This window comes from Triticum aestivum, chromosome 6D (assembly GCF_018294505.1).
Source record: "Triticum aestivum cultivar Chinese Spring chromosome 6D, IWGSC CS RefSeq v2.1, whole genome shotgun sequence".
NCBI lineage: Eukaryota > Viridiplantae > Streptophyta > Magnoliopsida > Poales > Poaceae > Triticum > Triticum aestivum.
Window position 1 is genome coordinate 407,050,714 of NC_057811.1, and position 13,243 is coordinate 407,063,956.

The 13,243-nt window shown below is 41.8% G+C and overlaps 2 protein-coding genes across 2 annotated transcripts in view; both read left to right on the forward strand.

The window, feature by feature from the left end:
• Positions 1-4,442: 4,442 nt before the first annotated feature.
• On the forward strand, positions 4,443-8,224 carry LOC123141769 (protein SAR DEFICIENT 1). The gene is made up of 7 exons (XM_044560847.1): positions 4,443-4,739; positions 5,787-5,862; positions 6,178-6,230; positions 6,622-7,136; positions 7,308-7,468; positions 7,550-7,738; positions 7,816-8,224. The coding sequence occupies exons 1-7, from the start codon at positions 4,618-4,620 to the stop codon at positions 8,194-8,196; spliced, it is 1,497 nt and encodes a 498-aa protein (XP_044416782.1). The 5' UTR covers positions 4,443-4,617; the 3' UTR covers positions 8,197-8,224.
• A 194-nt stretch (positions 8,225-8,418) lies between these two features.
• LOC123141770 (5-methyltetrahydropteroyltriglutamate--homocysteine methyltransferase) overlaps positions 8,419-13,243 on the forward strand; it is a 21,495-nt gene continuing 16,670 nt past the window's right edge. The window contains exon 1 of the mRNA XM_044560848.1: positions 8,419-8,534. The gene's annotated coding sequence lies outside the window, so the exon portion shown is untranslated. The remainder of the gene's footprint in view (positions 8,535-13,243) is intronic.

Genomic DNA, 13,243 nt, shown 5'->3' on the forward strand with positions numbered 1-13,243 from the left:
TTATGTATTTCAAAAAATAGTTATTAATTTTTGGGAAAAAGTATTTTTGGGAAAATATTAAAGCGTTCTCACTTTTTTTTACAAAATATCCATATTTGTTTTGAATGATATTTGTAAAAAAATCTTCGTGATTTTTAGAAAAGTTTTAGTGTATTTTAAAATATTTATTGAGACGATCCACGCTTAGGCATTACATTGGCGGAATGGGTTTAGAGATTTTTGTTCCAGCCCAAAACGTTTTGGGACTTCCACGCGTTTGGGGATGCTTACATGGGCCAGCCCCGGCGAAACAGAAGCCGAGAAGCGCCAACAGCCCAGTGCCACTCGCTGTATGGGATGGCTTCATCACTCATTTTGTTTCTCAATACTCCTTTTGTCCCATAATATTAGACGTTATTACATTCAATATGTGAGTATATTAGATGGAATAATGTCTTATATTACGAGATGGAGGAAGTATTAATTTTAGGGACATATTCTTTTGAACAATTCTTTTCTCGAAAAGGATCAGATCTATTATAAAAATTCATCAAAAGTACAAAACAACTTGAATATAATAGAAAGTACATCGAGATTCTGAGGCCACCGAACGACTACTATTCATGTGTTCATAGGAGGGGTGAATATATGTACATGTTTGCGAGCGTGTGTGCATGTACACTTTTTTTCTAATTTTTTTTACTCTCATTAACTTATTTATTTTAATATGCAAAAATAACACCTGATCATGTAGCATGCATGGGAAAAGACACATTAACATGCAAACATGCATAGAAAAATCTACCTGAACATAAATAATGCATGCTAATTTTTACTCTATTATGATATTTATATTTAATAAATATTTTATAAGTATACAATTATAAAACACAATAAATCATCATATGTAGTTTTATTTTTGGGTATCATATATTACTCCAAAATATTTATGTTTCATACAACTAAATCTTATTAAAATATACGGGGTACTACAAAATGTTCCTGCAACAGTGCGCGGAGTATCATCTAGTATACAAAATAGGTGATCCTGGCTAATATATTTCTCTCAATATCCAATCATAGATGAAAAAGCCAACCACATCATGCAACCAATAATGGGAAATTGCCTCCATTACATACACTAATTGTATTTGGCAAATATTTTACAAATAAACTTTTTTCCAGTACCAAAAATGTTTTTTACTTCCCGTTCTTTTTTTAATAATCAAATACTCACAGACCATACAAACAAATTTTATTAAAATATATTGCAATCAATTTCCATGGTAATTAGGAGTTTAGGACAACATCTAATTTTAAGAGCAAGTGTACCACAACTAGCAAATGCCTAACATGCCCATGGAGTACTTCACCCGTGGGTTCGATGACAATGCCATGGTAACAGTTCAAATATGCATGACCGCAGTCTATGTCTGCATTGTCAACACGAGCCTACACAAAGGGATGAGCGGTAGATGTGGAGAGAATAACCAGAGAATTCATGCATCCCACACCCACTCCAGTCCAGGGGCGCCACCGGGATGAACGTCGTAAACATCAAGGTTAAGTGCGTGCTCTGGGCTCACTCCAGAGTTAACCATGCAAATATTTAGAACAAGAAAAAGAAGAACATAAACACAAATAACTTATTAACATCTGAAAGGACGATTGCTCTATGTACTTTCGCTGGTCACATGCAAGGCGTTCTATGTAGTACTCTCTCGAACCCTTAATTTCAACGCCGAGCCATCTTAGTCTATTCCATCTACTACTTCCTCCGTTTCAGTTTACAAGTCTTACGCGCATACCTAGGTTGTCAATTTTGTCACCCTAATATAAACTATATAACACAAAAATTATACCGTTTGAAAATAGAACATCTGAAGTTTATATTGGTATATTTTTTGTAATATATGACTTGTATTAGGTTGGTCAAATTAACGACCTAGGGATACGCGCACGCCCTGTAAACTGAGAGAGAGGTAGTACAAGGAAAACAACAACGAGCTGTCTTCATTTAAATATGGCTTTTCTTCTTCTCCTCCTTCGAAGAGCTAATGTCACGCGGGCACGTAGACTCTAATTGAGTTATTAACATCTGAAAGGACGACTGCTCTATGTACTTTCGCGGGTGTTCGTTAGTGTCTCGCCCTTAATTTCAACGCCGAGTCATCTTTGTCTTCTTCAAGATAAACGATAATGAGTTGTCTTTCTCTTAAGATGTTTTTCTTTCCTACAAAGCGATGAATGCCATGTGGGATGATTAGTCCGTTTGGTGCATATGAGAGTATGAGACCACTAGGCTTTTTGGAAGCACCGAAGAATTCAGTTTGCTAAATGGTAAGTAAGTTGCTTTCAGTCGTGCTTCCATCCAGCTAGCTACGTGATCATTAGCACAGCTTCTATCATTGTATCTAAAGAACATTGATTTCGATACTAACATAGCAACAGAGTACAATTCTTTTTCTTTAGCATAAGAGAGTGCCATTCTAGTGGTACCTGGAAGGTGACTCCCTTATTAAGTTGGGAACTCGTACGCGTGTGCATGGTGTATACAAGGCTGACTGACTTACTTTTAATCAATGTATGGTCTGTGTTAGATTAATAGTTCATCGGATACAACTAGATAATATGGTAACCAAACCTATAGACACAAAAGCAATCTTGTCGAAGCCGCAACTGAACTTCTTATCATTACGCCACCATAGATGTTGCCAACGGTGGACAACATCAAGAAAGGCAGTCATTGAAGGACCTAAAAAGACATAGTGATCAACTGTCGTTGAATCACCACAAGTAGATCCCCGTGTATGAAAGAGACTGGCAATCGAGCCGGGTATAGTAGCGTGGGCATCACCCCGATCTAGGGAGACAACATAGGTATTATCACCAGACAAGGCCAACGACCTTGCTCGCAAAGGCTCAACAGAAGAGGCAATGGAAGAAGACGAAGATGTTCTCAACGATGCCTCGGCAAGCCGAGCCGACAGACAACACAAATAACCATCGACCACCTATTGCTAGGGCGTGCTTGCGCGTTCAATTTGGAGCAAAGGCTCATGCCAATTGGACGTCATTGGCGGATTATCGCTTGGTCGATGGGTGGAGTTGTAGAGTTACCACCCATGGCCGGTGGTGAGATGTGCACTCCATCATCATGTTGGTCCTTGAAACATAGAAATGTTATTGTGCTCAACCCTGCGGCACCCTCTGTGATGATGTTCTCGCGCCTGGTTGCACTAGGAAGGCGATGCTTGCCGGAGTGCGGGACTCCTTCATTGGGAGCTCGAAGCCTTGAATAGGAGGATGATTACCTGCTGTTTTTTTTTTAAGAAAAGAGGGGCCTCCTCCTTCGATTTCATTTAACCGATACCAAGGTCTTTGTCACAAACTACCAGACGATCTACGAATGATCACCCAGTAATATATTTATGTTTTCTCTAAGTGGATGGTTACCATTTTTGCGAGAAAATTTAGTCGGGATTCTTTGCTCCTTCCGTTTTAATATATGATACACATGCTACACGTATTCTCGAGAAAAAATTGTAAGCATCGCCTGAACCGGTCGCTTTCAGTTGAGAAGGTGTATGGAAAACAACATGAAGTCAAGCTTACTAAAGTTGCTTCCAGCTAGAGCTTGCTACTTAATTACCAGCTAAATAAGCAGTTAATAAATGTACCTAAGGAGCCGTAATTTCGATGCTATCATGGCCATGGTACGTTTTAGAAGGTGTCCTTTGGTGGTACTTTTTGGAAGGTAGCGTCGCCTCCTGGGCTCGATGGGTACGTGCGTGTGCACAAGGTGACGGCTGCTATGCTCTTAATTTCTCGGGAGACTCAAGAGAATGCTCACGGAAGCATAGCAGCACGTTCGTCTCCCACTCACTTGTAGCAACAGGCTACAGCCTACAGCCGGCATTGAACTGAAGACGGAATTCGGGCCGCGTTGATTTCCATGTCCATCCGGTCATTAATGTGTACTTCCTCTGACCGAAAAAACTTGTTCCAAGCTTGTTCCTTAAATGGATGTATGTAGCATTAATTTGATGTTAAATGCATTCATTTGAGGAACAAACTTTGTCGGACGGACGGGGTACGTACGTAATAGCCACATATGAACATGCATGACTGAGACCGACTGACGATTTGACGACTCGCAAACTTTCCTTGTCATGCCTGAGAAGCTGCCCTGCACCAACCCAAGCAAGACTTTGCATTGCCCATTGCCTCCGGAAGGCTGGTAATTAACCATGGCTGTAAACTGAAACTAACCCCAAGATTAACCGTGCGATGCGCCCGGTGGCTAGCTAGCCAGCTTCCGGCCACCTTCCTGGAGCCTGCTAGGGACATTCTGTCCCGATGCGGCACTGCAATTCTTTATTTCTGCCGACGACAAAAGCTTGCAGCGATTTCTCTACGTAGGCCTGGCTAGCTGTAGTACTCATGGCTAGATTGCATTTCTTTAGAGCTAGTATATATATGGCTTCAGGCTAGATTGCTTTCGAGTATCCCCATGGCCATTGATGCCCTATGCCTGCGTAGCGCGTAGCTTCCTTCCCAACCCGCAGCTAGCTTGCGGCCAGCTTCATTAATCTGCTAGCTCTTCCTGATTTCTCCCATTTCATCTGCTAAATTAAGATGTCGGTGCGAAGGCCACGGGGCGAAGAGGAAGACGACGAGCAGGGGAGCGGAGGCGACTATCATCAGCAACGGCACGGCCCGAGGCGGATACGGCCGGCCGCGCCACTCTCCTTCAGATCGTTAGTCCCTTCACTTAACTTCTGGCTTTTGGAACGGTTTTCAGCCCATGCTTTGGTTTCTTTCCTCGTAGCTAGCAACTATGTATCTTTGTTTCTTGCTTCTCCTTGATCAATCCGAGTGCATATATAACGATAAATTGGATTAGCCGTTTGTTCTCCTTACATATTTCCTGAATCGTTCGGTGTAATAACATAATCTTTGGGTCAAGGGGTGAAATATCACATGAGTTCATATCTTGAGAATTGTTGAGGTACACCAATCGACATGGACCGTTAATTTCGTGTGTTCTACATATTGGCATGATATAATCATATTATCTTAAAGCAGGTAATAAGTCACATAAGGTTAAGATGGACCTTGCTCTACATTCAAATAAGAAAATAAATATTTGGGACTTTGTTTTAGAAGAAAAACCATCGGCCTCTGCATCAAAAGATGCACACAAATATTTGGGATGCTAATTAAGAATGGTACAAGTGAGACTAATTAGGCCTCCCTTTAGGATGATATGTTCGATCTGTTAGACACAAGTACTACACTAGGGTAAATTTCTTATCCAAGCCAAGAGCTTGCGAAAGCTAAACAGATCCTGTACCATATATCTAGCTCTAAAGAAATGTTTCTCTTCTACACCGTTTCATGTGGCATGAAATGAGTTTGGTCTGATATATATGGAAGGTATTAATTTTATAGATTTGTTTTTCTAACACAATATAACTAACCTATATAAGTAAAGAGCTCGTATGGACAAACTTAGCCTTGTAAGCGGGGAGCGTCACAAAGAGCTTATATATCATGGTTACATTGAATCAAACACCTCATGCCTCAACTCTTCTAAAAGTAATGAAATCGTATTTTAGATATAGCTAAGCAAATAATACTAACTAGAAAGAATTATAACCCGTCTAAGCCCTGTCTTTAGCTTAGTAACCAATTGTATGCTCTACACAGAAGTTCTAAATATCCATATTCGTGGCTTGCACATGTGTGTTTTAGGAGTGTTAACTAACTTCGAAATTACTTGGATTTCTGGACTATCTTTGCAGCATCATCGGAAGAGCCATGGCAGCGGACACTATCGAGCAAATTGCCATGAGTTTGGAACCGGTTATTCGTAGGGTGGTAAGCTTCAGAATCATATATATTCATGTGACATAGATTAAATCATCTATTGCTGAGCCTAGTATTGCCACAATTCGAACTAGCTTCATTTATGTCTCTTTACAAAGAGTAAAGATAAATGTAACACTAAAGCCGGACTAAATAAAAACCCATTATCCAATCAGTTTGCACCCTGTTGATCCCTAATATTTATGCGAGCAACTGCGTATGAATTGGCACAAATTCTCATTCCTTTTGTTTCCAAATTTGTACTACATCATCACATGCAAGACATTGAGTGCAATGTTTAAGTGTCTATTTGATGTTAATATTTAGGTACGAGAGGAAATTCAGAACATCTTTTCTCAGCACGATCACTTACCACACAGGTATATTACAATTATTGTCTTTCCATCAGACGCTACTAGCATTCGGTTACATAGCTTATATTCTGCCATTTGTTGACACGATATGTCCTTTCTTCATACTTTTGCAGTCAACAGTCTACAGCCTGACTGATTTTCTAAAATAATAATCTGCAACATGTTCATATATTTCCTGACAGTTTGCACCATCCTATTTTCAAATATTACATGTTAAGAATCAACACACATTTCAAATATATTCTTTGGCATCATATACAATAAAAATACTATTGTTTGACAATGAAATATTTTTTATTCAGCAAATTTAATTGTATGGATGTATCAATTCCATCAATTTGCTTCAACTATATGGGAATGCAATATCAATATGATAAAATCAACCATTATTAATCAGGTCTCTCCCTTTACACATCCAAGAGGTCGATGTCTCGCCTAGGTTGAAGCTTTCCTTTGCAAAGAAGCTCATGCTACCTATCTTCACCAACAACAAGCTTGTTGATGCCACCAAGAACAAAATTGAAATCTTGCTCATGGATACTAGAACCAACCACCATATCACTCAAACAGAAACTAACGAAGGCTCTTCAACACTGAAGCTGGAGGTACTTGTCCTAGATGGCGATTTCAGTTGCGAAGATGGCATGGGGTGGACGGATGATCAGTTTATTGCTGCAACTGTGAAGGCTAGAGAGGGTAGGAGACCACTACTTGTGGGTAGTACACTCAATGTAGCAATGAACAATCAAGGAGTGGCCATGATTAATGATGTGGCTTTCACTGATAATTCAAGCTGGATAAGGAGCCGTAAGTTCCGAATCGGTGTTCGTGTCATGGGAGCGAGCTATTATGGGCGAAGGATTCAGGAGGCAGTGAGCGAAAGCTTCATAGTGAAAGATCATCGAGGCGAATGTAAGTTTGATGCTCGTAGTTAATCAACCTTTAAGATCATTGTTATATGTTGAATGTGAGTTCCATGACTACATGTAGCCTTTTTTTTTTCTTCGTCCATACCATATGCCTTGGCATACATATGTGAAGTAGTAAAACACTACATTAAAACACATTTCCTTCGTTTACTAGTGTACAAGAAGCATTACCCTCCACTCTTGACTGACAATATATGGAGGCTCAAAAACATCGGAAAAGATGGACCGATTGACAAGAGATTGGAGTCTGATGGGGTCAAGAATGTTCAAGACCTCCTGAAGCTTCAAACTGTAGATCCTGATAAGCTAAAAAATGTAAGCATGTCATAGTGGAAATTATGTGCATACTTCATTCGCATGGTACTAATTCTGATTATCTATTTCATATATTTTTAGCTCGTTGGCATGTCAGATCGGCAATGGAGGACAACACTGAATCACGCAAAAACGTGTAAAATGGGACAAAAAGGCTACATCTTCAAATCTGAAGGGTGTGATGTTATATTCAGCCCTATAGGAGAGATTTTAGCAGCAAGAATTGGAGGCCAAACATGCTCTTTGCAACATCTACAGCAGCAACAAATGGTACCTCATTCGCATCAATTTGTGAAGAACTAACCAAACTTGGTAGTTTCTTACTTCTCCTTTATTCTTAATTACAGGTACAAGTGAAGCAATTGGCCTCCAGGGCATACGAGCAATGGGATAAACTAGAGGAAGTGGTGGTAAATGATACAGAACTTGTTACATATGAAGGCTTGTCATCGTTTCCTCGGGAAAAGCCCGGTTCGTCATGTACACTAGCGAGTAATGAAAGCATCATCAACTCAGGGTCTCAAAGTGTCGAGTATCTTGGCAAGTTGGGATCTAGAACAGCAACTTCCAATGCTACAATGGCGTCTAATAGCAGCAACTCCTTAGATTCCGTGGTAGCTATCCCAGCTAGTGATGCTATGTATTGGATCCCAAGCATAGCCGTTGACGACGATCACTTCAGTTGGAACAACTCTACTAACCTCGGTTGTTGGGATCAAGTTGATTAATTTTCCTCTATATTTTAGTAGCTATGGATGCAAGATGAATGCTCATATCTCATATGTGCAAAGGTGGATAAAGAGTAATAATAAGATAGCTCATGACGGAACTCAATTATGGTTGTGTACAGGGCCCCCCGAAATCCTGGGGCCCCCTCCCAGGTTTGCAGGTAGCCCATGGCCCAAGTCGCACATAGCCCACGTCGTCATGTATTCCTTCTTCCGTCGTGAGTTCGCCTGCGTTGTGACGATCCTATGTCCCCGGGGGCCTCGTTCGCGAATCACGCCGCGCCGCCGCTGAAGTAAATCCGCTCGTCGCCATGCACCTGAACGGACCCCTTGTGATCGTGAGTTCTTCCAAGTCCCCTTGTGCTTATCTTTGTCCGCGAGATGCCTCTGAATCTCTGATGTGCAGAGACAATCCCTTCCACTCATTTTTCCTTTCTGTTTGGTCACGTTTCAATGGTGTCGTAATAGCTACTCCCTCCGTTCCAAATAGATGATCCAACTTTGTACTAAAATTAGTACAAAGTTGAGTCATCTATTTTGGAACGGAGGGAGTAGCTCCTATGATGATTCGCATGTGCCGTAGTGAAAAATTTTAGTCCATCTGCCCGTTCCGCTGTTTCAATTGCTCTTGGTGTCGCACTGTTCATTGTTTGACTATTTCTTACTACACCGAGAGTCTTCTTTGTTGATTGCAAGTTAACTTAGAATTTCGACGATGGACTCGGCTATTACATCCATAGCTTCAATCCAAACATTGTTATATAAAAGGCCCACTCATACTCCTGTAAACATCAGGTAAATTTTCTGTTACTAATGAAGCTTTAAAAATTGACTTCAAACTGAGGATAATAGTTCAAATTCAAACATCAAACTTAAATCAGTGCTAATTCTAACCTATTCAATACTTTCTCTAGTAAACTCGTTCTACTGCTGAATCCTCAGTTGACATTTTTGTATTATTATGAAAGAAGATGATAATAATTCGCTAAGGAATGAGTCTGTACAAAGACGAGGTTATTATTTTGAGGCAAAACAAAATAAGGGCCTCGAGTTCTAGCTTCGCTCCGGACCCCAAAATATCAGGACCGGCCCTGGTTGTGTACATCACCCAGCGCAGAGGCTAGGGGTTTCCCTCTTTACAGAAGAAATTGGCAAAGCTTGGTTCTACTAGAAAAAAGGTTGTTAGTGGCGCACCAGTTTTTGCTATTAATGGCGCACTATAGGTGCGCCATTATTAACACGCCACTAGTAACAAATAGTAATGGCGCACCTATAGTGCGCCATTACTATCTGACTTAGTAATGGCGCACTACATAGAAGTGCGCCATTACTACATAGAAGTGCGCCATTACTAACAATTTTTTTTCAAAAAAATTTCAGGAATTTTTTTTTCAATTTTTTTTCAGAAAATGTTTTTTCGTTTTTTTCTTAATCTCGGGTCACTATGGCTTAATCTCGGGTCAATATGCTTAATCTCAAGTCAAATCGCACTCCATGGTCAAACTTTCCGAAAGGTCACCCATCCTCACACTACTCCAGCCCCAGCATGCTTAACTTCCCTGTTCTATCCAACCCCAGCACCAGCTCACTTAACAGGCACTTGTTGATATATCTATCATATCAATCCTATTAAACCTTGTTGATGTCTAGGACTTTGTTCATGTTCATGAGTGTGATGAAATTTTGAAAAAATATTTCAAACTTCCCGGTCATTTTTTTTCTGTTACTAGTGACACACCTAGCAAATGGTGCGCCATTACTAAGTTTGAATTTTTTCCATTTTCCCCCGCTCTAGATCTTAAAAGCCTCGTATCTTTGACCAAGGTTTGACCCAGTCATACACATAGTTATGGCGCACTTTGTAAAGGTGCGCCATTACTATGTCAACTTAGTAATGGCGCACTACGCCATTACTATGTGTATGACTGGGTCAAACCTTGGTCAAACTTAGTAATGGCGCACTTTTCACCTGGTGCGCCATTACTGTCTTGGTTACTAATGGCGCACCTACACATGGTGCGCCATTACTATTTAGTAATGGCGCACCACATGTATAGTGCGTCATTAGTGTCCATATTGGCTATAGCTATTTTTCTAGTAGTGGTTATTTAAACAAGCCTCTGAAGCTACCATAAAGATGACAACGAAAAGTGGAGGCTTATTAAAAGCAACTAGGGGGAATTTTGGCACTTATCGGTGATATTGAAAACAACAACGACGATGTCGATGGGGGGCCTTTTGGCATTTGTCCATTATGCGTCTCTCAAGCACCGCAGTCATCTGTGGGTACTTCGTGCCTGAGGTGCCAGCACTCGCGGATGACATAGTGACATGAAATGATCCGGCATGAGCATCGCCGATATAGGAGGGGTTTATCGGCTCCTTGCTTGCAAAGAATGAAGATCCGGTGACGCGGATGGTGCATTAACGACCAGAGTCGAAGTGGCATCCATGACAGGGCCCTCTCCCTGGTTGTGCACCAGTCTCCGGTGCTGCCGGGGTGATGCGAGAACAAGAATGGAAGATGGCCATGACCCAAAAAAAGGAAGGACGAGAAGAAGGGAAAAGGGTTCGTAGGTGAGTCCACCCACTGGCGAGCTTCTTAGGACATAGTTCCCCCTAAGAAGGGTAGCAAGCGAATGTGACCTAAGGACGCGCCATATATAAGGCGGACCTAGTGATCCCTTGAGGGGAGTGAAAGAAAATAACTAGGGCGTATCTACTTTCTTGGACAACTCCATGCACCTTCACGAGGCAAGGTTGGTTGTAATCGCTAGGACAGATCTCACCGATGATCCTCTAGATCCTCGGCAACCACTAGAATACTAAAGGTAGGAGTAGGATCTTACCTCCTCCCAGAAGGGTCTGAACCTGGGTAAACTTTCTGTGTTCCCTCCCTAAGCCCTAATTTGGTCGCCGTCTGCCCATATCAATAAATAGTCATCCATCGACGAAAATGTCGCACAAAACCAGTATAGTTGGCGCACAAGGTAGGGGATGGTGCACGCAGATCAGGCCAAGCATATCATAGTGGCTTGTTTGGCCTCGGAACCCCTTGAGCACACGACCAGCCAAGGCCCAACCCTCGGTCGTCTTTAGTACCACTACAGGGATGCAGGGAATCGACCAACGGTCAGGTCTTCCATTTCGAACGCCTATATTTCCGTGTGGATGCCACAGGCAAACTGGGTGGCGACAAAGACCACTCGGCCTCGGAAAGTGCCGGGAACCCTATCCCGTAGCCCCTGATGAAGGGGCCATGAAACGGTGATAAGACGCCTCTAAGGGCCCGGGACGAACGACTGGACGCATATCGGAATACTGACCTTCCTCTATCCAGGAGATGGATCCTTCATGGTGTTGGGAAACATAGTAGAAAACAAAACAAATCATCCTACGAACACCGAGGAACAATATGAAGGTGCATTAGAGGATTGGATCATGATCGTTACCAACTCTGAGTTGTAGCGGAAGCAGACGAGTCGGTGTAGATCATACTTGGAGTCCATCGTACCGCCAATGAACGATCCCGCTAACCACCTTTGAGGCCCGGTTTTTGGTTTTTGTAATATGATAAAAGTAGACCCGGGGGCCATAGCTTTCACTAGAAGCTTCTCTCTCATAAAGATAGCATACGGTGGGTAGATAAATTACTGTTGGGCAATTGATAGAAAAGCGCATAGTTATGATGTTAGTCATGGCAATGATCATGTATATAGGCATTACGTCCGTGACAAGTAGACCGAAATGATTCTACATCTACTATTATTACTCCACTTCGAGAGCACTTCTATGATTGCTTCTCTATGTATTAAGTTCATAACAAACAGAGTAATGCATGGAGTATGATGACGTAATGTGGACGGAATAAAACCAAGCAATATGATTGAATCCCGTCGTTTTACCCTTAATGGCAACAATATAAATATGTGCCTCGATACCCCTTCTGTCACGAGGTGAGGACACCGCAAGATTGAACCTACTACAAATCACCTCTCTCACTGAAGATAAATCAACCTAGTTGGCCAAACCAAACACATAGATCAGAGAGAAATACAAAGCTATAACAATAATGCATAATAAAGTTCAGCAAAGACTCAATTACTTTCAATGAATAATCTAATCATAAACACACAATTCATCGGATCCCAACAAACACACCGTAAAAGAAGATTACATCGAATAGATCTTCGAGGAGAACATTGTATTAAAGATTGGAGAGAAAGAAGAAGTCATCTAGCTAATAGATATGGACCCGTAGGTCTGTGGTAGACTACTGACACATCATTTGTGGTGTAGCAAGAATAATGTAGAAGCCCTCCGTGATCAATTCCCCCTCCGGCAAAGTACCGAAAAATGCCTCTAGATGGGATTGCAGAAGAGCAGGAGCTTGCGGCGGCGGAAAAATTGTTTCAGATGGCTCTCTGTTGGTTTGGGGATTTATGGGAATTTATGGAGTTCGAATTAGGTCAAACAGAGCTGCTTGGGACCGATGAGCTCAGGTGGCGCCCCCTGGAGGCACGCCGTGTGAGCTCATGGCTCTCCCGTAGATCTTCTGGCCTCCTCCCGAACGTTCTAGGGTCCCTTCTAGTCCAGGAAAAATCCCCATAGAGTTACATCGTGTTTGGACTTCGTTTGGTACTGATTTTCTTAAAAGCCAAAAACAAGAAAAAAACAAAAATTAGCACTAGGCACTGAGTTAATATGTTAGTCCCCAAAAATAAGATAAAATTGCATATAAAGTATCTAAGATTGGTAATATAATAGGATGAACAATCAAAGTATCAACCCACTATGGATAGGCTGACTTGGGGGAGTGGGACAAGCCATCATGGCATACCCGTCTTGCGCCCAATGACCCCAGGTCCATACATCATCTCGAAAATCATGTCCAAATGACAAGTTCTCAGCGGGCCATGGCAGTGAGGAATGGGACCCTAGGTCCTGAAGGCCACAGACCAAGGGTATCAAAGACTGACCACCATGACCCTAAGTCGGCCCAACACACATGAGCGAAGGGCGAGCCCGATGCGCCGTCATGGGTGGC